The sequence below is a fragment of the Acomys minous genome (assembly GCF_964271855.1).
Source record: "Acomys minous genome assembly, chromosome: 6".
Lineage (NCBI taxonomy): Eukaryota > Metazoa > Chordata > Mammalia > Rodentia > Muridae > Acomys > Acomys minous.
The window spans coordinates 109,756,680-109,779,070 of record NC_140487.1 but is presented as its reverse complement, the minus strand read 5'-3'; the positions used below and the strand labels follow the sequence as shown (position 1 = coordinate 109,779,070).

General features: G+C 48.1%; 2 protein-coding genes across 3 annotated transcripts in view; both read left to right on the top strand.

Annotated features, from left to right (window-relative positions):
- Window positions 1-19,850, top strand: part of CEP85 (centrosomal protein 85) — a 47,926-nt gene extending 28,076 nt beyond the window's left edge. For both annotated transcript variants that reach the window (XM_084785250.1, XM_084785249.1), the window contains 10 exons: window positions 1,383-1,516; window positions 1,942-2,059; window positions 4,241-4,426; window positions 8,496-8,648; window positions 9,014-9,165; window positions 12,489-12,582; window positions 13,514-13,564; window positions 15,824-15,931; window positions 17,402-17,627; window positions 18,305-19,850. In XM_084785250.1, the coding sequence (XP_084641376.1) occupies window positions 1,383-1,516; window positions 1,942-2,059; window positions 4,241-4,426; window positions 8,496-8,648; window positions 9,014-9,165; window positions 12,489-12,582; window positions 13,514-13,564; window positions 15,824-15,931; window positions 17,402-17,627; window positions 18,305-18,465 (1,383 nt within the window). In that variant the 3' untranslated portion in view covers window positions 18,466-19,850. The remainder of the gene's footprint in view (window positions 1-1,382; window positions 1,517-1,941; window positions 2,060-4,240; window positions 4,427-8,495; window positions 8,649-9,013; window positions 9,166-12,488; window positions 12,583-13,513; window positions 13,565-15,823; window positions 15,932-17,401; window positions 17,628-18,304) is intronic.
- Window positions 19,851-20,977: 1,127 nt separating this feature from the next.
- SH3BGRL3 (SH3 domain binding glutamate rich protein like 3) lies at window positions 20,978-22,343 on the top strand. Its single transcript, XM_084785365.1, has 3 exons — window positions 20,978-21,149; window positions 21,658-21,825; window positions 21,936-22,343. The coding sequence occupies exons 1-3, from the start codon at window positions 21,102-21,104 to the stop codon at window positions 21,999-22,001; spliced, it is 282 nt and encodes a 93-aa protein (XP_084641491.1). The 5' UTR covers window positions 20,978-21,101; the 3' UTR covers window positions 22,002-22,343.
- Window positions 22,344-22,391: the final 48 nt, after the last annotated feature.

The following is a 22,391-nucleotide window of genomic DNA, read 5'->3' as shown; positions in this document are numbered from 1 at the left end:
GAAAAAAATTTATGAGTAAAGATGACATTTGTAGACAGAAAATGGAGTTATTGGCTATTAAACCTGTTGCTGGGCTGGGCATGGTGGTGCACACCTTTAATCCCAGCACTTGGAGAGGCAGAGGCCAGCCTGGTCTACGTAGGAAGTCTAGGACAGCTAAAGCTACACAGAGAAACCGTGTCTGGAAAAACCAAAACCAAAACTCACACAAAAATACCTGTTGGTGTCTGATAAATTCTGATAATTTATAATTCTGATAATTCTCTCCAAAATAGAGAGTTATGAGGGAAAGTTCAAAAAGTTAGGATACTAGCATACAGAATTGTATTTAATTCTCATAGCACTTGATGAGCTAGTGGTAGAAATTAACAGACCTGTAGAATAAATCTGCTCAGGGTCCCAAAATGGGTTAAGTGGCAGGACTAAGGATTAAAGATTGTCCTTTTTGGGTTTTGTTTTTGCTTTTTTTTTTTTTTTAATATATTTATTATTATGACTACATTGTTCTGCCCACGTGTACACCTGCACACCAGAAGAGGGCATCAGATCCCATTATAGATGGTTGTGAGCCACCATGTGGTTGCTGGGAATTGAACTCAAGACCTCTGGAAGAACAGTCAGTGCTCCTAACCTCTGAGCCATTTCTCCAGCCCGTTTTTGCTTTTTTTGAGACAGGGTCTCTCTATGTAGTCCTGGTTGTCCTGAAGCTTCCTGTATAGACCAGGCTGTTCTTGAACTCACAGAGAGTCAGCTGCCTCTGCCTCCCCAGTGCTGGGATTAATGGTCACCACACCCAGCCCTTAAGACCATTTTTGAGGGCCCAGGTGAAGGCACTGCTGTACAATCCAGAGCAAGGGTCCCGTCTCCAGAACTAACTAGACCATAAAGGTGGAAGAGAGAACAAGCACACAGTTGTGCCCTTGACATCCACATAGGTTCTCACACACACATGCGCGCGCGCACAGTCATAATAATCAACATTTGAAGTTGGATATGATGGTGCTAGACCCTGCCTCAAGAAAACAGCAGAATGGGAAATGGGGAGTCTCTTTAAACTTTTGTGTTTGTGTTGTTAGTGTCCCCGCCCTCCCCTGTGCTGCTGAAGAGTGAGAAGGAAGCCGGGTGTATTCTTCTTCCCTGACCTGTGAGCTCCTGATTTAATAACTGACCTTAGAAACTAGAGACTTTCTGAGCCCAGTTTCGTTGGCAGACATCTCCCTGGCAAGTTCTTTCCAGTCATGCATCAGAGCTAAAATTATTTTAAAAACTGACTTTATCAGGCTGAGCCAGACTAGACCTTGACGTTCAATCCTGAGTACTGCTCAGGTGTTGGCCGTTACCTGGGATGAAGCGCAAACCTCCCTGGCCTGTTTGTCTTCCAGCTTCAGAATGGAGCCATCTGTCACCACCCTGCTGCCTTTGCGCCTCTGCTGCCCACCTTAGAGCCAGCACAGTGGATCAGCATCTTGAACAGTAATGAGCATCTCCTGAAGGAAAAGGAGCTTCTCATTGACAAGTAAGATGGCAGAGTATGGGTGTCCCCCACTGTACCCCCTTGTTTAAGCCCATGCCTTGCCTCAAGGTAGAGTCTGCTTGATGTGTGGCTTGCTCTCACTCTTACTAACGTGGTAGGCCAGTCTCCTTCAGGGGCTCTGTGGAAGGAGGGCTTACAGGGGCTGACTGGTTCATTACAGCTAATCTTTCCTTCTTTTTTTTCCTTCAACCCTTTTCTCATTTAATCCTACCTTTCAGTGAAATACAATGTTGAGCATATGTTGCATATGTTAGTGGTATAGTGGTGTTGTATATATAGCTGCTTTCCAAAATGTGATGTCTAGAATCAAGATCTAAGGACTGTTAGCTTTCTATCTAAGGAAAATGGCTCATACTGTAAAGGAGTTAATATCCGGATCTCAAATCTGACTCTCTTGGCTTTTGCAGACAGAGGAAACATATCTCTCAGCTGGAGCAGAAAGTCCGAGAGAGTGAACTACAAGTCCACAGTGCTCTTTTGGGCCGCCCTGCACCCTTTGGGGATGTCTGCTTGTTGAGGCTACAGGTAAAAATAGCCCCCAGGACAGCGTTCTTCTTACTATGATTTAGTATTTTCCTGTGCTTAGATACCCAGGAAATACACAAGGAATCAAAGGACAAAGGTGTTCTGCCTTTAAAGAATAAACATCTTAAGCTATGTTGAACTCTTGTGAAGTTGGGGACTTCAGGGGAAACCAAGTGAGAGTCCAGATGTTTTGGTATCAGAAGGTGCTGGAAGGAGAGGAAGGCAGGGCATTGTGGATAGGAAGGTCCTAGCATTCAGTAGTAGTCTTAGAAGGCCATGTGTTTTGTATGTTTGTTTGTTTGTGTGTATGAGTGGGGTTTTAAAAATATTTATGTGGGGGATTGGAGAGATGGCTCAGGGGTCTGGTTCAATTCCCAGCCCCCACATGGTGGCTCACAACTGTCTGTAACTCCAGGTACAGTGACTCTGACATCCTAACACAGATATACATGCAGGCAAAATACCAATGTATGCAGAAATTATCATTAATAAATGGCAGCCAGGTGTGGTGGCTTTAATCTCAGGAAGACAGAAGCAGATGGGATCACTGTGAGTTCGAGGCCAGCCTGGTCTACAAAGTGAGCCCAGAACAGCCAAAGCTACCCAGAGAAACCCTGTCTGAAAACCAAAAATAAGTAAATAAATAAATAGCAGCTAGAATATTTTTTAAAATATTTATGTGTATGAATGTGTTGCCTGCATGTTTGTATGTGCAGCAACATTCATGCCTGGTGCCTGAGGAAGACAGGAGTGGGTGTGCAAAAGCAACAAGTAATCTAAACCAGTGTGCCTTCTCTCCAGCCCCTGTGTGTCTGTGGAGGCCAGAAGAGGGCACGAGAAATAGCTGAACTAGTTAAACTAGTTACAGATGGTTGTAAGCTGTCATGTGGGTGCTAGAATCAAACCTAGGTCCTCTTAACCTGCTGAGCCATATCTACAGCCTTATTCTTACAGGGCTTTTATTCATTTGTTTGTTTTTCTTTTGGGTTTTTCCCAGACATGGTTACTTTGTAGCCCTGGGTATTGTGGAACTCAACGGTAGAGAAGGCTGGTCCTGAATGTAGACATCTGCCTGCCTCTGCCTGCCAAAGGTGTGCACTGCCACGGCCTTGCTCTCTTAGGTCTGCCAGCCTGGCTAAGTAAGGAGTGTCAGAGGCAGTGGGGATGCAGAGCTGTTCTCAGGGTCATTGTTTGTACCTAGGAACAGCTAAAAACATTGTCTCACTGACGTCACTGTCCATTACGGTTGAGAAGAAATCTGTTTCATAAACTTAAATTACGCTGCTGTGGACTTTGTTTTGATTTAATTTTTTTTTTTTTTTTGGTTTTTTTTTTGGTTTTTTTTTTGAGACAAGGTTTCTTTGTGTAGCCTTGGCTGTCCTAGACTCGCTTTGTAGACCAGGCTGGCCTCGAACTCACAGCGATCCGCCTGCCTCTGCCTCCCGAGTGCTGGGATTAAAGGCGTGCGCCACCACGCCCGGCCTGATTTAATTTTATTTTTAGCTCCAGGTGTGGTGGCTCACGCTTTTAATCACATCACCCTAGAGGGAGAGGCAGGTGGATCGCTGCGAGTTCGAGGCCAGCCTGGTCTACAAAGTGAGCTCAGGATAGCCCAGGTTACACAGTAAAAAACTATCTCGGAAAAAACAAAAAAAAAAAAAAGTTTTTTTTTTTTTTTAATTTCTATTTCATCTGCATGGGTATTTTGACTGCCTGTATGAATGACTGTGTACCATGTTTGCCTGGTGCTCATGGAGGTCAGAATGGGACTTCTGAACCTAGAACCAGACAGTTGTGAGCTGCCATTTGGGTGGTGGGAACTGAATTGTAGTCCTCTGCAAGAGTAGCCAGTGCTCTTAACCACTAAAACATCTCTCCAGCCTCCAGTATTGCTGTTAAAATGGTGGTTCTCAAAGTTGAGCGCACATAAGAGTCACTTGGAGGGCTTACCATAGCACAGATGACTAGGATCTGTCCCTAGCATTTCTGATTCAATGGGCCAATGAGTAAGATTCCAAAACTTAACAAATTCCAGTAACACATGATACGGACTCTCTTGGTCCTAGAGAAGAAGCCCTGCCTGAAGAAACCATTAGAGAAGGATGATGCTCAACCTACAGTGTGATGGGAAATGTGTAGCTAATGACTGGGAGCCAGTTACAGGGTCAATGTTGTTTGCAGGAGTTGCAGCGAGAGAACACTTTCTTACGGGCACAGTTTGCACAGAAGACAGAAGCCTTGAGCAAAGAAAAGATGGAGCTCGAAAAGAAACTCTCCGCTTCAGAAGTTGAAATTCAGCTCATCAGGGAGTCTCTCAAAGTGACACTACAGAAGCATTCAGAGGAGGGGAAGAAGCAGGAGGAGAGGGTGAGCTGATGGCTCTAAACCATGTAGTCTGGTCTATTTCTGGTCTGTTTCCCAGAACCAAGAGAAACAGTTAGGTGAGACTCTTCATCAGCGTCTCACCCAGGCCAGTCTAGAGCTGGGACTCTGCTTTTCTGCCTCATTTCTACCAAGCTCCTCCAGTCAGGGAGGGTCGTACAGTCCGTCACTAACCCAGGTTCTCTTGTGCGGCCAGCTCTCTGGGAAACCAGTCCTGGCTGTCGTAACACATGGCACGTGGCAGGAGGTTTAAATGCCTATGGTAAACTGATCTCCACCCAGTCTGGTTTCTTTTCAGTCTACTGAAATGTAGAGAACAATTTCTTTCTTGCAACTGGCTTGTGAGTTTGTCGGTGCTCTTAGAATTCCTTAGGATGAGGGCATAGAGGTTGCCTCAGTGCACTGGCTGCTCTTCCAAAGGTCCTGAATTCAATTCCCAGCAACCGCATGGTGGCTCACAACCTCTATAATGAAGTGTGGTGCCCTCTTCAGACGTCCAGGGTACATGCAGGCAAAACACTATTATATGTATATGTGTATATATGTATATGTATATCACATACATACATACATCTTTAAATAATAATAATTCTTTAGGATAAAATTGGTCACTATTGGGGAAGGTCTTTAAAATCTTGGGTTTCTGCTTTCTCCAAAAATGTTCGTGGAGGACTAATTTAGCTTTAGGCTACTTGTACAAAAATCAGTTACAGCAGTACTTCTTTTTTTGTTGTTGTTTTGGTTTGTTTGGTTGGTTTTCGACAGAGTCTCAGTTTTAGACCTGACTGTCCTGGAACTTTCTCTGCCAACTAGGCCAGCCTCAAACTCATAAAGATCCATTTGCCACTGCCTTCAAAGTACTGGGATTAAAGGTGTGGGCCACCACCACCCCACCAGTGCTGCTTTTTTAAAATTCCATTTGTTTATATGGGGCAAGGACACGAGGATAGCCTGTGGCAATTGGTTTTCTCTTTCCCCTCTTCTGACCCTGGGAATTGAACTCAGGTCATCAGATGTGGTGGTAAGTCCCTTTATCTGTTCAGCCATTTCAACCACCAATTTTTATTTCCTTGTGCTAGAGGGCTCACTGTGTTGTCCAGACTGGCCTTAATTTCATAGATACTTACTTCTGCCACACCAGGTTTTCTTTTGCCTTTGTGTAATGCCGCCTACATTTAGGATGGGTCTTCTCACCTCAAGTAACCAATGTAGATAAATCCTACACAAACATGCCAAAAAGGATTATCTCCTCAATGGTTCTAGAGCCTATCAAGTCACAGTATGAACCTCATGGGCTTGTTGAGTTGTGGCACTCGCTGAGGTAGCTCGTTGGGTAAAGGGCTTTCTGTAAAAGTTCAGCTCCTGGTTCCCACAGTGGAAGGAAAGAAGCAACTCCTGTGCTCTCACATAAACACCATGAATATGCACAGTAATTATTAAAATAATAGTTAAAGGGGGGAGCATGGCTTTAATCCCAGCACTTAGGAGGCAGAGACAGGCATATTTCTGTGAGTTTGTGACCAGTCTGATCTGTATAGCAAGTTCTAGGGCCAACTAAGGCAACAGAGTGAGACCTGTCACTAAAAATAAAAGAAATGAGTTTGGCTTTTGGATTCTCAGGGTGACAGCTGATCGGGCTTAGAGTCTTGTGGTATACATAGATTTATTTTATTTACACTTGTGTTTAGCCCTATACTTCATCCTCTCTTGCCAGGGATTGGTGTTCCTGGGTCTTGAAGCCTCTCATTTGACCTTTCAGATGTATAGTTGCAGCTTCTTACTGGAAAAGCCCGCATGAGGGTGGTTAGCTTGCACTGAGAGTAACGTGGATCCCCTGAGTTCTCAGGGCTGTAATTGAGACCTGTCTCTAGACATACCCGGTACTTCAAGTATCCAGGCTCTTGGGAGTTGTCTGTAACCTCCACGTAGATTGCAAGTCCTCCACCACGAGTAATTTATCTCTCACTATATACTTTTATCCTCTGAAAACATGTTAAAATACCACATAGGTTTTGTTTTAAATACTTTATATTATTTATGTGTGTAAATCTATGCCATGTGTGTGAAGGTTCCTGCCTGAAGAAAGCATTGGATCTTCTGGAACTGGAGTTACGGGAGGGTATGAGGTACCTGACATGGGTGCTCCTACCTGCCAAGCCGTTTCAGCAGCCCCTGTTTTTATTGGTGTGTGTCTGTGTGTTTGTGTGTCTGTGTGTGTGTGTGTGTGTGTGTGTGTGTGTGTGTGTGTGTGTGTGTCTGTGTGGTGTTAGATAGCCTTGGAGCTGGAGTTGCAGGTGGCTGTGAGCTGCTTGATTGGGTGCTAAGGAACCAAACTCAGGTCCTGTAGAAGAACAATACTCTGACCTGCCAAGTCAGCCCACCTGTGAGCCAGCCTTCATCCCCCCCCCCCTTCGAGATCGGGCCTTTGACATGCAGTCTTGACTAACCTAGCTTTCATCATGTAGTCCAGGCTGGCCTCAAAACTCTTACTTTAGTGCTGAGATTTACACAGACTGGGAGTGTATTTGTAGATTATCCCACCCACACCACATACTTTGTCTTCTTACTGTCATTTTTTTAAAGGCAACAAGGCTAATCTCAAACTCAAGCAGATCCATCCACCAGCCTCTGACCCCCTGAGTGTTGGGTCAGAAGAATGCAACACCACACCCAGCTTGTCTTTTTTTTTTTTTAAGTTAATTCTTTATGTTTTACATGTGATCATTTTTACCTTTTGGGTTTGTAATCTAGATTTGGTATATCATTATTTTTCAGTAAACTTCCCAGGTGATTTTGGTACAAACTGGCATGTAAGAAGTACAGGGTTAGAGCTTAGACCTGAGAGATAGCTGTTTTCAAAATTGTACTTAATATTGTCATGTCTGTGCTCTGACAGAAGGTATCCGCCTCACTTTTTCTGTTTTCTTCTGTTCCCCTGGCTTCCTTATTTGTAAGCCACAGAAAACCTCTTTAATCAGCAACACTTAAGGGCTCCTTTAGGGGCAAGCACTGTGTTCTGCTTTAGGGGATGATAACTTAGCAACATGGATATAGTCCATAGAAATACCCATTTCTCTTAAGAGTTTACCCTGTGGCCCTATCAGACAAATGATAGTGTTACACAGTGCTACGGTTTTGTGTGTTTTGATGTGTACCTGTGTTTAGCCTACAAGTGTGTTAGCGTATCACATTCATGTAGTGCTCTTGGGGGCCAGAAGGGGTTGTCAGATCCCCTCGAACTGGAGGCACAGGTGGTTGTGAGCTGCCATGCCGGTGCTGGGACTAGAACCTCCTTTGTTGAGTCATCTCTCCAGCCCAGATACTAGTTTGGGGGTTTTTGGGGTTTGGGTGTTTTGTTATGTTTTTGTTTTGTTTTTTATTTAAAGTCAATAAATTTTCATTTAAGGGCTTTTGATTGCTCTGTTGGCCATCCACGTCACTCAGGTTCAAGCTTTCTGACAATAGCCCTTTCTCAAAGAAAGATGCTTAATCCATGTCTGCCACCAACCCTTTCTTCTCCTATTTCTTGTCAAACTAAAGACACAGTCATGACAACTTTAAGGTTCTCCACCAGTGGAGTTTTGGCAGTTTTATCAAATAGTTTACTTTAGGGACTATTTAGATCCACCCCTCACTTTCTGATCAGATGGATACAGCTTTGTTGCTTGTTTGTTTGCTTGTTTGTTTGTTTGTTTGTTTGTTTTGAGATAGGGTTTCTCTGTGTAGCTTTGGCTGTCCTGGATTTGCTTTGTAAACCAGGCTGGTCTCAAACTCACAGAGATCTGCCTGCCTTTGCCTCCCTAGTGCTGGGATTAAAGGTGTGCGCCACCACCACCTGGTTAGATACAGCTTGGAAACTACAGTGGGTGCTCTTTATCCCTACCCTTGACTGGAGAGTTCAGGAATGTTAGCTCTGCAGTTTATGTTCCAGTCCATGGTAAAGGTTGCTTAGCTTCTTGTCTTCGTTACAGTAGAACAGAATGCATACCTCCAAGGACAGACAGCAGTCGCTGAAGATAAATGGAAACAGACTTTTGACATCTCTTCCCACTAGGTAAAAGGTCGTGATAAACACATCAATAATTTGAAAAAGAAATGTCAGAAGGAATCAGACCAGAACCGGGAGAAGCAGCAGCGAATTGAGACATTGGAGCGCTACCTAGCTGACCTGCCCACCCTAGAAGATCATCAGAAACAGACGGAGCAGGTAGCGGCAATCTCTGGCTATACCAGGAGTAAGCAAAAAGTGGTCAGGCGAGGGGATGGTCTCATTGTCTCTGACTTCTTGAAAGGCATATCCCGGAGGAGTCATGTCTAGCTAGACTCACAGCTGGATCTCCCCCCACCCCACCCCACCCCCACCCCCCAATTTGAGACACAGACTTTCTATATAGTCCTGACTATCCAGGAACTTGCTGTGCAGACCAGGCTGGCTTCAAACTCCCAGAGATCCGTCTGCCTCTGCCTCCCGAGTGCTAGGATCAAAGGCTGCACTACCACACCCAGCCTAAGGACTGCTGGTATTTGAGATGCCCACTCAGTTTTTCTTGGCTAAGCATGCCTGTCTCTTAGCTTAAGGATGCTGAGTTAAAGAACACAGAACTGCAAGAGAGACTGGCTGAGCTGGAGACTCTGCTGGAGGACACCCAGGCAGGCTGCAGAGAGAAGGAGGTTCAGCTGGAAAGCCTGAGAAAGAGAGAAGCGGAATTCTCCGCTAGACATAGGTAATGCCCGTGGGCTTGCGGGAAGGAGGGAGCATTGTTCTTGTGCGGTGTTAACCTGAGTTAATGTGCAACCCTCTCTCTCCTTAGAGCTTTGTTTTCTCTGCATTGTGACTAATGGGGAAGTTGTTAATGGGCAGGGAATTTGTCTTGGTGGTGTAGTGGGGATTTTATCATAGTATGATTGAGAGAACCAGTCTCAGTGCCTAACATAAGATAATCCTTGAGAGCCAGGCGTGGTAGTACATGCTTTTAACCATAGCACTTGCACTCAGGCAGAGGCAGGCAGATCTTTTTTTCTTTTTTTAACATTTAAAAAATTTGTTTATTATGTATACAGTGCTCTGCCTGCATATATACCTGCAGTCCAGAAGAGGGCATCCAATCACATTATAGATGGTTGTGAGCCACCATGTGGTTGCTGAGAATTGAACTTGGGACCTCTGGAAGAGCAGACAGTGCTCTTAATCTCTGAGCTATCTCTCCAGCCTGGCAGGCAGATCTTAATGAGTTCAAGGCCAATGTAGTCTACATAATTTCATACCCGCTAAGGCTACATAGTGAGACTGTCTCAAAAGAAAGGAAAATGATTTGCAGTGTAGGAAATGAGATCATCTGTATTTCCACAAGTGAATCTTGATGCTAAGGCCTAGGGACTATTCACATCTTGAGTCTGTAAGCTGGAGGCCAGCAGAAGCATCTATTTCTTATCAGCCCTCAGAGTTGATTTTTCTTTTTGTTTTTAGTTGGGATGTGTTTGAGACAAGGTCTTACTCTGTAACCCTGACTGGCCTGGAGCTCACGAGAGTTCCACCTGCCTCCGCCTCAGAAGTGCTAGGATCAAAGGTGTGCGTCACCACTCCCAGCCCTCAAATTGTTTTTGATTGTTAGGATAGCCGCTGAGAACAAAAGAAGATGCTATGGCTTACTCTCAGGGCATTTGGAGAGTTAGTAATAATTTCTGAAAAAGATAGTTGTGGTTCAGCAGCTTCTTGGAGTGAGTGTTTCTAATAGGTAGATTGGATTTCTCGTCCTGTGTTGAGGCACACTGACTGTCTTGTTTATCTCAGTGATGGACAGTGCTAGAAGTGATTATGAGGGACCAGTAGAAGGAAGCATTGGTTGGAACCAGAATTAGAGGACTTTTGTAGCTTCATCTCTGTTGCTGTGATAAAAATACACTGCCTAAAAGCAATATAGGGGAGGAAGGGATGTGTTTGATCTTAAACTTACAGTTTACAGTCCATCATGGGACACAGGGACCCCAGAGGGATGCTTCTCCATCATGGGCCACAGGGGCCCTAGAGGGATGCTGCTCCATCATGGGACACAGGGGCCCTAGAGGGATGCTCCTCCGTCACGGGGGCCCTAGAGGGATGCTGCTCCGTCACGGGGGCCCTAGAGGGATGCTGCTCCGTCATGGGACACAGGGGCCCTAGAGGGATGCTGCTCCATCACGGGGCACAGGGGCCCCAGAGGGATGCTCCTCCATCACGGGGCACAGGGGCCCTAAAGGGATGCTCCTCCATCACGGGGCACAGGGGCCCCAGAGGGATGCTCCTCCGTCACGGGGCACAGGGGCCCTAGAGGGATGCTGCTCCATCACGGGGCACAGGGGCCCCAGAGGGATGCTCCTCCATCACGGGGCACAGGGGCCCTAAAGGGATGCTCCTCCATCACGGGGCACAGGGGCCCCAGAGGGATGCTCCTCCGTCACGGGGCACAGGGGCCCTAGAGGGATGCTTCTCCATCACGGGCCACAGGGTCCCTAGAGGAATGCTGCTGACTGTCTCTGTCACAGGCTCATGCTTACCTAGTTTTTTGGGTTTTGTTTCTAATTTTTAACTATGTGAATGTGTCTATATGTTGGTATGTACACATGGGTGCAGGGACCTGTAGTGGCCAGAAGTATCAGATCCCCTGGAGCTGGAGTGGCAGATGATTGTGAGCTGCCCAACATAGGTGTTACAGACCAAACCCAGGTCCTCTGCAAGAGCAGTAGGCTTTCATAATGGCTCCACCATGTCTCCAGCCAAGTTAGATTTCATTTGGTTTGTTTGGTTTGTTGGTTTGGGTTCTTTTTTGTTTTGTTTTGTTTGCTTTTGTTGTTTTGAGACAGGGTTTCTCTGTGTAGCCTTGGCTGTCCTGGACTTGCTTTATAGACAAAGCTGGCCTGGAACTTACAGGGATCTTGCCTCTGCCTCCCGAGTGCTGGGATAAAAGGAGTGTACCACCACGCCCAGCCCAAGTTAGGTTTCTTTCTTTCTTTCTTTCTTTCTTTTTTTTTTTTTTTTTTATTTTTATGTGCACTGTATATAAGTGGGTGTCAGGTTTCGGAGTTACAGCCAGTTATGAGCTGCTGTGCAGGTGCTGGGATTTGAACCCAGGTCCTCCAGAAGAACAGTCAGTGCTCCCAACCACTGAGCTATCTCTCCAGCCCCCCAAGTTAGATTTCTTATGCAGCCCAAGACCACCAGACTGGAGATCATACTGCTCACAACCAATCTGATCTAGAAAACTCTTCAGTCAAGGCCTTGAGGGTTTCTAAAAGTGAGTTTCCCTAAGATGATTCTAGGCTGTGCCAAGTTGGCAAGTAAAGATAACTTAGGATAGGGACAAAGCTGGCTCTGCCCTATAATGCACCAAGGAAAAAAGGCCTGTTTTGTTTTATGATGGGGTCTCGCTCTGTATCCCAGTGTGACTTGATACTGGCTGTGATAGAGCAAATCCCGCTTTCTCCGTTCTCTGGTACATGCTAGAATTTCACACATATACCACCATGTCCAACTAAAAGAGTTCTTATGTATTTTCCAAATTTTATTTGTTTGCTTGTTTTTAAAGATTTATTTATTTGTTTGTTTATTTATTTATTTATTATACAGTGTTCAGCTTGCATGTACACCTGCAGGCCAGAAGAGGGCATCAGATCACATTACAGGTGGTTATGAACCACCATGTGGTTGCTAGGAATTGAACTCAGTACCTTTGGAAGAGCAGGCGGTGCTCTTAACCTCTGAGCCATCTCTCCAGCTCCCAAATTTTATTTTTTACTACCAAAACAAAGCATGCAAGAGCCTTTGCCAGATAGAGAACTGGTGGTATGTTGTATGGATCATGCTTCCTCGTAAAGGAAACTGACTACTGTCGCTGTCTGTCAGGGGACCCTTACCACACCATCCTCAGCTGTGGGTAGGAGGCTGAGACTGTTTCCTCCAAAGACATAGTAAATAGCAGAACCAAGAGGTAAAAGCCCCCCCCCCCAAAAAAAAGATAAAAGCCACAATGGTTCTGATTACATAATTCTAGAGGGAGACATTGTCTTTCAGCTTGCAAGATAAACAGTCTATGGAAGAAGCCAGTGGAGAAGGCCTCAAAGTGGAAATGGAATCCCAGCAGAAGGAATGTGATTCCCTCCGAAAGGTGATTAAGGGTATCTGTGCTCTGGCCCAGGTGGCTGGGAGGAGGACAGAAGAGATTATATACTGGGAAGGAATCAGGAGTTGCTGGTTTTAAGTCACCTAGGGTCTGCTCCCAAGAATTTTTTCTTCCTTCTGAGAAGTCAGCCCTGTACAGTAAGTTTGCATTTTAGGTATTCAGTCTTATGACAAGCAAATTGCCTGTCAGGGACAGACACAAGAGTTAGGGCAGTGGGCCATCGGATGAACCAGAGCGGTGCACTGCAGCTCAATTGCACTGCAGCCCATGTGCACTGCAGCTCAGGTGCACTGCGGTCATGGTGCACTGCAGTCACGGTGCAGGTCCTGAAGACCCTGCTAATAGTCACCAGAATGTTATAAGCAGTGAGGTGGCCCAGTTTCTCGAATCAGCAAGTATTAGAGATCCAGTAACCTGCTGGTGAGACAGGTTGCAGGTTACCAAAAAACATCCAGAAATGTCTTAGAGACTGTGAGTGCTTGAGGCACAGAAAGCTGGCACTGTTTAGGATCTCTCCTTGGATAGTTACTGTGACCAAGCTCTTAACCCATACCTGTTGTAGCCCTGGGTAGGGAGACTCAGTAAGCTGAATTTGTCCCTTTCTGAGGACTTTCTGTGTGTACTGGGAGTTTCTCCCACTGACCTGCAGTCATTAGGTGAAGGTCCCACCCCCCAGAAGTGCTCATGGGACTGTTGTGTTCCTCTGTAAAACTCTGTGATGACCAGAGCACGGAGTCACAGGAGTGTGAACGTAGCTGAGGACGATCAGGAGAGTTTGAGGTAGACTTCTGTAGGTTATGCTAACCAATCCTGGTCTCATAATGGGCTGTAGCTGGTCTTGTATCAAAGATCCTCTTGCAGCCCCTTTTCAGTCAGCCTTGTGCTTGTGGCCTTCCTTGATAACTTTGCCTTTCAGGTCGTGGAGAGGCAACAGCTGAAGATAGAGCAGCTGCACTCTCAAGTTCAGGTGAGCAGGGAGCTTTGGCCCATGGTGGACAGGACTGAGGGATGCAAGCCGGGAATTGAGCTTCTCATTTCCCTCCCTTCTCTGCCATGTTGTTGTTTGCTATACAAGAAGGAAACAGTGCTTCTGAGCCTCCTGTCTCCTTGAGAGGACAGGTACACTAGAACTTTCAGCACAGTTCTCTGACAGCGAGGCTCCTATCACCGTGGGGCGGTGAGCTCAGGAGAGTAGTGACTAGGAGGAGGGGAGGTCAAGGACAAGTTTGTGGAGATTCTGAGTATTAATGATGAGGCGTTAGCCAGGCAAGGGAAAACTGACTAGGACGGTACTAAATCCTGTAGGAGAAACAGCAAGATGTGAAACGACATAGTTTAAACACGACCCTGCAAACAGTTTGATACTGTTGAAGTACAGCCATGTACTGCTTACCAGTGAGGAGACATTTTGAGGAATGTGCAGTTAGATGATTTCATCTTTGTGAACATTACAAAATAAACTACTGAGACGCTTATCACTTAACTGTTTCTTACAAGACCTCATTGTCTTATTATCTGCAGTCCATCCTTGATCCAACATCCTTCTGCAGTGCATGACTATGTGGAGTTTGAGGTAGTGAGTGGAGAGCTGAGAATAAGAGGTTATGGGACGGTCTTGTCTGTCCTACAGTGTTAGCTCTTATTTTTATTTTCTTTGCCCACATGTGTGTATATGCACCATGTGTGTGCCTGGTGCCCACACAGGCCAGAAGGGGTGTCACTTCCCCTGGAACTGTACTTACAGATGGGTTTGAACCATAAGTATGCTGGGAATCAAACCCAGGTCCTCTGTAAGAACAGCAAGTGTGGCTGGGTGTGGTGTGCACGCCTTTAATCCCAGCACTCGGGAGGTAGAGGCAGGTGGATCTCTGTTGAGTTTGAGGCCAGCCTGGTCTACAAAGCGAGACCAGGACAGCCAAGGCTACACAGAGAGACTCTGTCTTGAAAAACAAAAAAAAAAACAACAACAAAAAAAACCAACCAAGTGCTTTTAACTGCTGAGCCGTCTCTCCAGCCCCAGCCAGGATGGGTTAACTTGTAATCTGTAGTAGGTGATGGGACCCTTACTAGAACATTCGGTTATGGTGAGGGTTATAATTGAGATTGGCATGTTGTAAAAAGGCAGCAGAAAATCTAGTGAGGTGATGGGTTGTGGCCTAAGGCAGAGAAGAGGTGTAAGGAGACAGACGGAAGAAGCACACAGACGGAATCAGTGGCTGCCAGGAGTCGGGGCTTGAGGAACAGCCAGGAACCATGCAGGATATGGTCTCCGACCACTGGTAACTCCTGCTCCCTACTTTGGGCCAGTGTAGTATTCATTAATTGCTTTCTCTGAGAGGTCTTAAGTGAATTAGGTTTACTGTTTGGTTGGTTGGTTGGTTTGAAACTCTAGAAGGTTTTACACTAGGGGCTGGGGATGTGGATTAGTAGGAAAGGCACTTCCTGTATGTCATGACCAGGGTTCACACCCCAGCACCGTGTAAGTGCTGGGCGGGTGTGGCAGCCCACCTGTTTGCCAGACACAGGATCTCTGGAGCAAACTGACTAACTAGACTAGTGTACAGGGTGAAGAGGGATCCAGAAGAGACATATCATCAGCTCCTGGCCACCATAGAGTGCACAAGTTCATCCTTGCTTACACACATGTGCAAACACACTCATGCAGCCCACACATATACAGAAAGTGAAAGAGTTTTCACACCAAGCTGTTGAATTGCACTGAGGAAAGCTGCAGGCCACAGGCTGCCTTTACAGTTGTGTCTGTGTAGTTCATCTCTTTCAGTTCTTGTCAGGAAGTAGTCACACCTGGAGAACATTTTAAATGCCAGGGTTTAGTTGTTAATGGCTTCCTAAGTAGAAGGATTTTAATCAGTGGTTCTCAAAGCTGTGCGTCTCGCCCTGTGTGAGGTCAAATGACCCTTTCACAGGGGTTATCTAAGACTATTGGAAAACATATTCACATTAGGATTCATATCTGTAGCAAAATTACAGTTACAAAGTAGCAATGATAATAAATTTGTGGTTGGGGGTCACCACAATATGAGGAACTTTATTAGAGGCTCACAGCATTAGGAAGATTGAGGACCACTGAGCTCTTCTCAGATAACCCTTAAAAGCTGTGTGGTAGGGTGGCACGTCACTGTGTTGCCCAGGAGAGACCATATCATGTAAATCACACTTGTTACCTTGGTGTGTTGTGCACAACATTTTGCTGTGTGGTCTTTAGAGCCTAAAGCAAGAACTGGCTCAAGAAGAAGGAATAAGCCAGGCCGTGAGAGAAGAAGCGCAGCGCAGGGAGACGGCCCTGCAGCAGACCCGCACAGCTGTGAAGGAGGTGAGCATTGGCCCGTAGAGCCTTCACAGATCTCACTTCTCCTGTTGCCTGCCCCATCCCTACCCTCCCAAGAGTGTGGAGGGGGCTGTAAGCGTCTTAGCAAAGGAATGGGAAATAGCATTGCATTACCTGTCTTAGAGTGGCCATAATCACCCAGGAAGGCTTTTCAGATGTGGGACCTGCTCCCCTTCGTCCTCCCCATCAGTCTTCTGCAGCCATAGGTTTGTGAGGTTAGAGGTGGGAAGGGAGAGATGAAGCAGGCTGAGTAGGGTGTGGCTGTAAACCGGTAATCCCAGCACTTAGGAAGGACTGGGTTCAAGCCAAGCCTGTCTGTCCCATACATACAGCCCCAAAAGAATGAGGGTTTTGTGGTACTCACTTAGGGAATAGAGTTGTCAGTAAGGCCCACTGAGTTCACTGGCCAAGTGCTAGAGAGACATCTTCCAGAACTAGGATGGTAAATGGCCTGGTGTGCATGAAGGGCAGACTAGAGATGGAGGAGGGTGCCTGAGGTGGGGGGTGGTGAGCTCTCAGAGAGAGAGAAGGCAAAGACAACCTCACGTGACAGCTCTTCTGTATAGGAAAGCCTAATTGCTCCAGTGAGAGTTTGAAATGCAGAATGCTAGAACTTCACCTCCCTGGAGGAAGGCAAGAGGACACAAGTTCAAAAGCAGTCTGGTTAACAGAATGGATTCCAGCCAACCAGGGTTACTCTGTATCAAATAAGCAAGGGTTGGGATATAGCTCAATTGGTAGGGTACTTGGATGCATCAAGCCCTGAGCTATAAACTGGGGGAGGTGGTACATACTTGTAGCCCTGTACTTGGAAGGTAGAGACAGAATGATCACAAGTTCAAGGTCATCTTCAGCTGTGTAGGAGGCTTGAGGCCAGACTGGGCTATGTGGCTCTGTGTACCCTGTCTTAAAATGGGTGGGGACAAGATACTTTCAGCTCTGGATCTTCAGATCTCTTTTCATTCTGAGCCACACACCCAGTGGCTCCTCTGACAGCCTGTTATCAGGCTGGCTGGTGGCCACTTTTGTCAGGGTGGCAGGGAGAGATTGAAGCCAGTGTCTCCTCAGATGTCACTGTTCACGTTAAGCCATCTCTAATAGCCTGGCTAACTGAGTTGGCTGAGGGACTGGCTTCAGATAGAGTTCCGAGGGGTGGGAGCACTTTCTCTGGTTCCTGGACTGAAACCTAGAGACTGATGACTCAGATCCTGCTGAGGAATCGTTCTTCTCCAGTGGTGGGTCCCTAAGGGCCTGGGCACAGCCTACGCACAGGAGGAGCTGGTATTTGTAGAGGGAACGAAGGCTTGGGGAAAATGGCCCCAAGCCTGTGTGGGTAACAATGGGGAGAGACATTGTCTGTGACTCAGTTTTCCCTCCACACACACCCATGTACATTCAAATACTCAGGTCCTATGGCTCTCTTTGGGTCTTAATCCATTTATCATATTTGCTTAGCTCTCAGTGCAAAACCAGGACCTGATTGAGAAGAATCTGACGCTGCAAGAGCACTTGCGACTGGCCCAGCCAGGGTCCTCATCGTCACCAGACACAGCCCAACTAGCATATGAGCTGCACCAGGAATTGGCCAGTTGCCTTCAAGATCTGCAAGCTGTATGCAGCATTGTGACCCAGAGGGCCCAGGGCCACAACCCTAACCTCTCTCTGCTCCTAGGCATTCACTGTGAGTCACCAAAAGGTCCTTCAGTCTCCCACCCCAGCCAACTTGTTATTCTTACGGTAATTGTGAACCAGGTGCGTAGGCCTAGCCACTGCCTTGTGGGAGTTGTCAAAGTAAGTGCTCATTAAGTGTTTCACAAACAGGACTCCTTAGAGGGTGCTTGCATGGAGGACAAACAAAAAGCAGGCCTTAGGCAGTATATGATCTGCACACTAGTCCTAGTTTGTTCTTCAAAAGTGTCATATCCTAGCCAGGCGTGGTGGCGCACGCCTTAATCCCAGCATTCAGGAGGCAGAGGCAGGTGGATCGCTGTGAATTTGAGGCCAGCCTGGTCTACAAAGTGAGTCCAGGGTATCCAAGGTTACACAGAGGAACCCTGTCTCAAACAAGCCAGTGTCGTGTCCTTTTAAAAAAACAAAAAGAGCAAATAGCTTTCAGGTCTCTCTTCTTCCCGAGCCACATACCCAGTGGCTCCTCTGACAACCTGTTACCAGGCTGGCTGGTGGCCATTTTTGTCAGGGTGGCAGGGAGAGAATGAAGCCAGTGTCTCCTCAGTTGGGGGTTGTAGCTTTTAGTAGAGTCCTTAGTCAGAAGCTGTAAGAACTGCTGTGCATTCTGCCTGGTCCTTGTGAAGTTTCAGTCACCCAATTTTCTAACACTTCTTGAAATCCTCTCCTCAGCCACCCAACACCCAGGGACTCAACTGGATCTGCAGAAGCCAGATGTGATCAGGAGAAAACTAGAAGAGGTTCAACAGCTTCGTCATGACATTGAGGACTTAAGGACCAGCCTGTCAGACAGATATGCCCAGGACATGGGAGAAAACTGTGCCACACAGTGAGGAGTACCAGGGAGGACCTGGCCTGCTACTAGCCTTGCCAGAAGGTTCCTGCCCTGACTGACAGTCCTGCCTCTACTGCTGCACCCAGAGGGGAAAGCCTGTATGTGGGGACAAGGTTGTGAGAAGCCACCCTGGCTTGTTGTACACTGGCTTTGCCGTGTTCGGTTATGTTTTGCTGGTTATCTTAATTCACTCTTAAAGGCTGAGTTACTAGTTAACCTTTTCACAGATTGAACTGGTAAAGTTCTCACAGCCCTAACCTGCCATCAGAAGCCAACAGGCTGCTCACTTCCCCTCTCCATCCTCCAGGGTGAATCCATGCCAATCCCTACTCCATACCTTGGTCCTGCTGATGCTCTCTCTGTTACGAGAGGCCTGAAAGGTTAATAAGTAGGAGTAGCAACCTTCTGAGAATTCTCAGGCCCCAAGATGCAGCCTTCCTGGGAACTCAGCTGGCTTTCTGGGTTTTCTCAGGTACCTGCTACCTCAGGGCTCTTCCCACAGAGGCCTCAGGGTTATCTTCCCCTTAGCAAAGTCCCCCACTAGGATTGCTGGCTTGGGAACTACAGCAGGGCACCTCAGCCTCCCTGCTGTGCCATCTTTTACAGCAAACTGTTTAGCTACCCTGTGTTCCTGGAGCCCTGGGCGTATGGCCAGCATAGCCTTTCTCCTTTGCTTGGGCCTTCCAGGTGCCAACTTGGGGTACCTAAGTGCTGACTCCTCTGTGGTTTCCCTGTGCTTTGGGGTTAGAAGTTTCCCCCAGAAGACCACAGGGCAACTGCTACGCTGCTTCCCCTTCCCACAGCCGGGCTTCTCTTCTGAGGTTTGGAGGGTTTCCTTTAACTGCTCTGACCTTGAGTGGTCAGAGCACCTCATATGGGTCAGGGCTAAGATAAAGTGTTCAGTGTTTCCTGGTGTTTTGTGTTTCTCTAGGGCCTTTTGACCCTCAGCTTTCTGGTTTTTCTTGCCTCCTGATTTAGGGATTGTCTCAGTTTTATCTGATTGTCGGGCCAGCCCTCAACCTCCTCTAGTTTGGACTCATGGGCCCTGTATGTATGAGGAGCAAAGTAGTTCAGGGGTGCAGAGGCAGCCATGACAGGACTTTTGCTAAGCCTTGGGTTGTTCAACGCACCCTAGACGTCCAGGGCCTGATCAGGCCTCTTTACAGATGTTTTACAAGTTTGTGTTTTATTTATGGAGTGCTTTCAGAGTAGCCACCCTGCTGACTACCTGTCTGCCTCCACCCTGTGTCATCGGGAGCCCAGCCTCCGCGCTCACGGGTATTTCTTTTTGTAAAGTTTATATAAAGTTATTTATATGAATCTTTGTTATGTCAACTGGTTTGTATTGCCTATTTTGATTACAGAATAAAACATTTAACGGATGCTTCTGTTTCCTGTTGCCTCTCAGCATCCCTGGCCCACTCTTCACTTGGGATTGTTGTGGCCAAAGACTAGTTTAGAACAACTTTAGGCAGATCCAGCTTTGTGCCAATCTCTTCCCACTTCTGCTTTGCCTGTGGACACATGAGGTCTCTGCCTACACGCCTGTTGCAGAGTGCTCCCCCACAAGCCACAGGGTTGCATCAGACCCCCCAGAACCACTTCTGGGTTTTCTTTGGCTTTGGGGAAGTCACTGCCTTGTGGGCAGCAGGGTTGTCTTCCTGGTCTCTACTCCCAAAGGGGACTATTGTGAACCTAACAGCTGAAATCTTGTTTTGGTTTTTCAAGACAGGGTTTCTCTGTGTAGCCTTGGCCAACCTGGACTCGCTTTGTAGACCAGGCTGGCCTCAAACTCAACAGCAATCTGCCTGCCTCTGCCTCTGAGTGCTGGGATTAAAGGCGTGCGCCACCACGCCTGGCTATCATCAGCTGAGTTCTTAATATTCAGAGCTGTGGGGTGTCAATGCAACATCACTCCAGAACTAGCTATGCATCTCATAACCAAGGACCTGTACACGTCCCGCTTTCAAGTCGCACTAGCCTTTGCCTCCTCTGCACGCTAGTGCGCTTTACCTCCTCCATCTGACTCCTGGAGGGTGTGCCCCCACTCCCTCGCTTAGAGCCACCACCCTTTCTTGTCAGAGCCTGTTTGAGTGGAGAGCTGTTTAGAGAAAATATTCTGGCTGCACTGCCCCTCCCCGGCCCCCGGTGCTCCCACCACCCCCACCCCCGGCCCTTGCTTCTAAAACCTGAAACTGGACCCCCGCCTTTCAAAGTTCGTGTAGTATTAAGAGACCTCCTGTAGCCGAGGGTGGCACTGTGCTGGCCACTGAATGTACAAAACCCTGGTAAACTGGGGAAAGCTTTTAGGCTAAACCGGTTATTCTGCCTCCCCAGCTACACGCCATGAGCCCCAGATCAGAAAAGGCTGACGGAGTAGCCAAGCGGTTGCAGAGGACCAGGGTCGTCTGGGCTCCAGGCCACAGAGCGGGGAAGGGAGGGGGCCTCCCGCGCAGGGCGGTGTCGTGCAGGCCCCGCCTTGCCCGCCTGCGCAGCTCATTGGTCCTGAGCGCTGTGACTCGCGGGCGGAGCAGGAAGGAAACCGCTCCCAAGCGAGGCGGCCGCGTACTTCTCAGCCGTGCTGCCGCGGCTCCTACGGTCCCTCGGTTGGTCTGAGTGTCTCCTGCCTACAGCATGAGTGGCCTGCGCGTCTACAGCACGTCGGTCACCGGCTCTCGTGAAGTAAGTGTGTGCCTGGCCGGAGCCCGGGGCGGGCGGACCGTCTCCTTGTGCTCCGACCGACCGGCGCCCGGTAGCCGCCCCCACGATGGAGGCAGTGAGGTGCAGGGTATGGCCTCCGAGGTCTGGTTTGGGGGCGCGGCTCAGCCTGAACCCTTCCACCCAGGGATTCCCTTGGCATCCCCAGCATGAGCTGCCCATACTCATCCCCCATTATGGGGCCACCCCCCACCCCCCACCCTTAATCGCAGCTTCCTCTCCACGATGAGGCTGTGGAGGAGGGTGTTTCTCCTGCAGGGCCTGCCTCTGGCTGAGTCCAGCTTCCCTGCCTTGCCCAGAACTTGACCGGCCTCTCTTCCTGAAACTCACGTAGTTTCCCGCTCGTCGTTGGACACTCCTTTAGTGGCCAGAACCTCTCCCCAAGAGTGGGCAAGAGGACTCACACTGGACCAGAGCTCCTTCCATAAATCCTCCGGCCTGCCTGCCAACCGTGTCACCCCTCTGCCCCTAGATCAAGTCCCAGCAGAGTGAGGTGACTCGCATCCTAGATGGGAAGAGAATCCAATACCAGCTAGTGGACATCTCCCAGGACAACGCCCTTCGGGATGAGATGCGAGCCTTGGCCGGCAACCCCAGGGCTACCCCACCACAAATTGTCAACGGGAACCACTACTGTGGGGTATGGGGTCTGGGGTCTGGGGGGTGTTGGAGGATTGCAGCCAGGGTCAGGCCTGGGCCAAGCATTAGGGTCCCCTGCATCTGCACTCAGGTGACTACCCCCTCCCTCAGGACTATGAACTCTTCGTGGAGGCTGTCGAACAGAACACACTGCAAGAGTTCCTGAAGCTGGCGTGAGCTGCGATGGCCACACTTCCGTACCCACCTCCTCACCAGGCCTTGAAGGACCTTGTGACCAACTCCCTGTCCTTCCTGATCTCACCTTGGAGTCCCTCCCTTCAAACCCTGGCCCCTTCTGTAGCCTCCTCTCCTTCGTTCAGAAGCAACATTCCTTGCTACCAACTGGTCTCAGAGACTGTCTGAAGCAAAGCCACCATGCTGGCTGTCCCTGGCCAGGTCTTGGGGCTACCTCCCTGCCTGATGGGCATGTCTGTTGGTTCTATCAGCCAGATCTGCCAAAGGGCCTGCATGCCCTTCCTGGGAGTGTCCTAGAGACAATTAAATGCCCATTCCACTGGTGCTGTCTGGTTGTGGTGTCCTGGGTCCCTGCCTGGCAGAGGCAGGTGG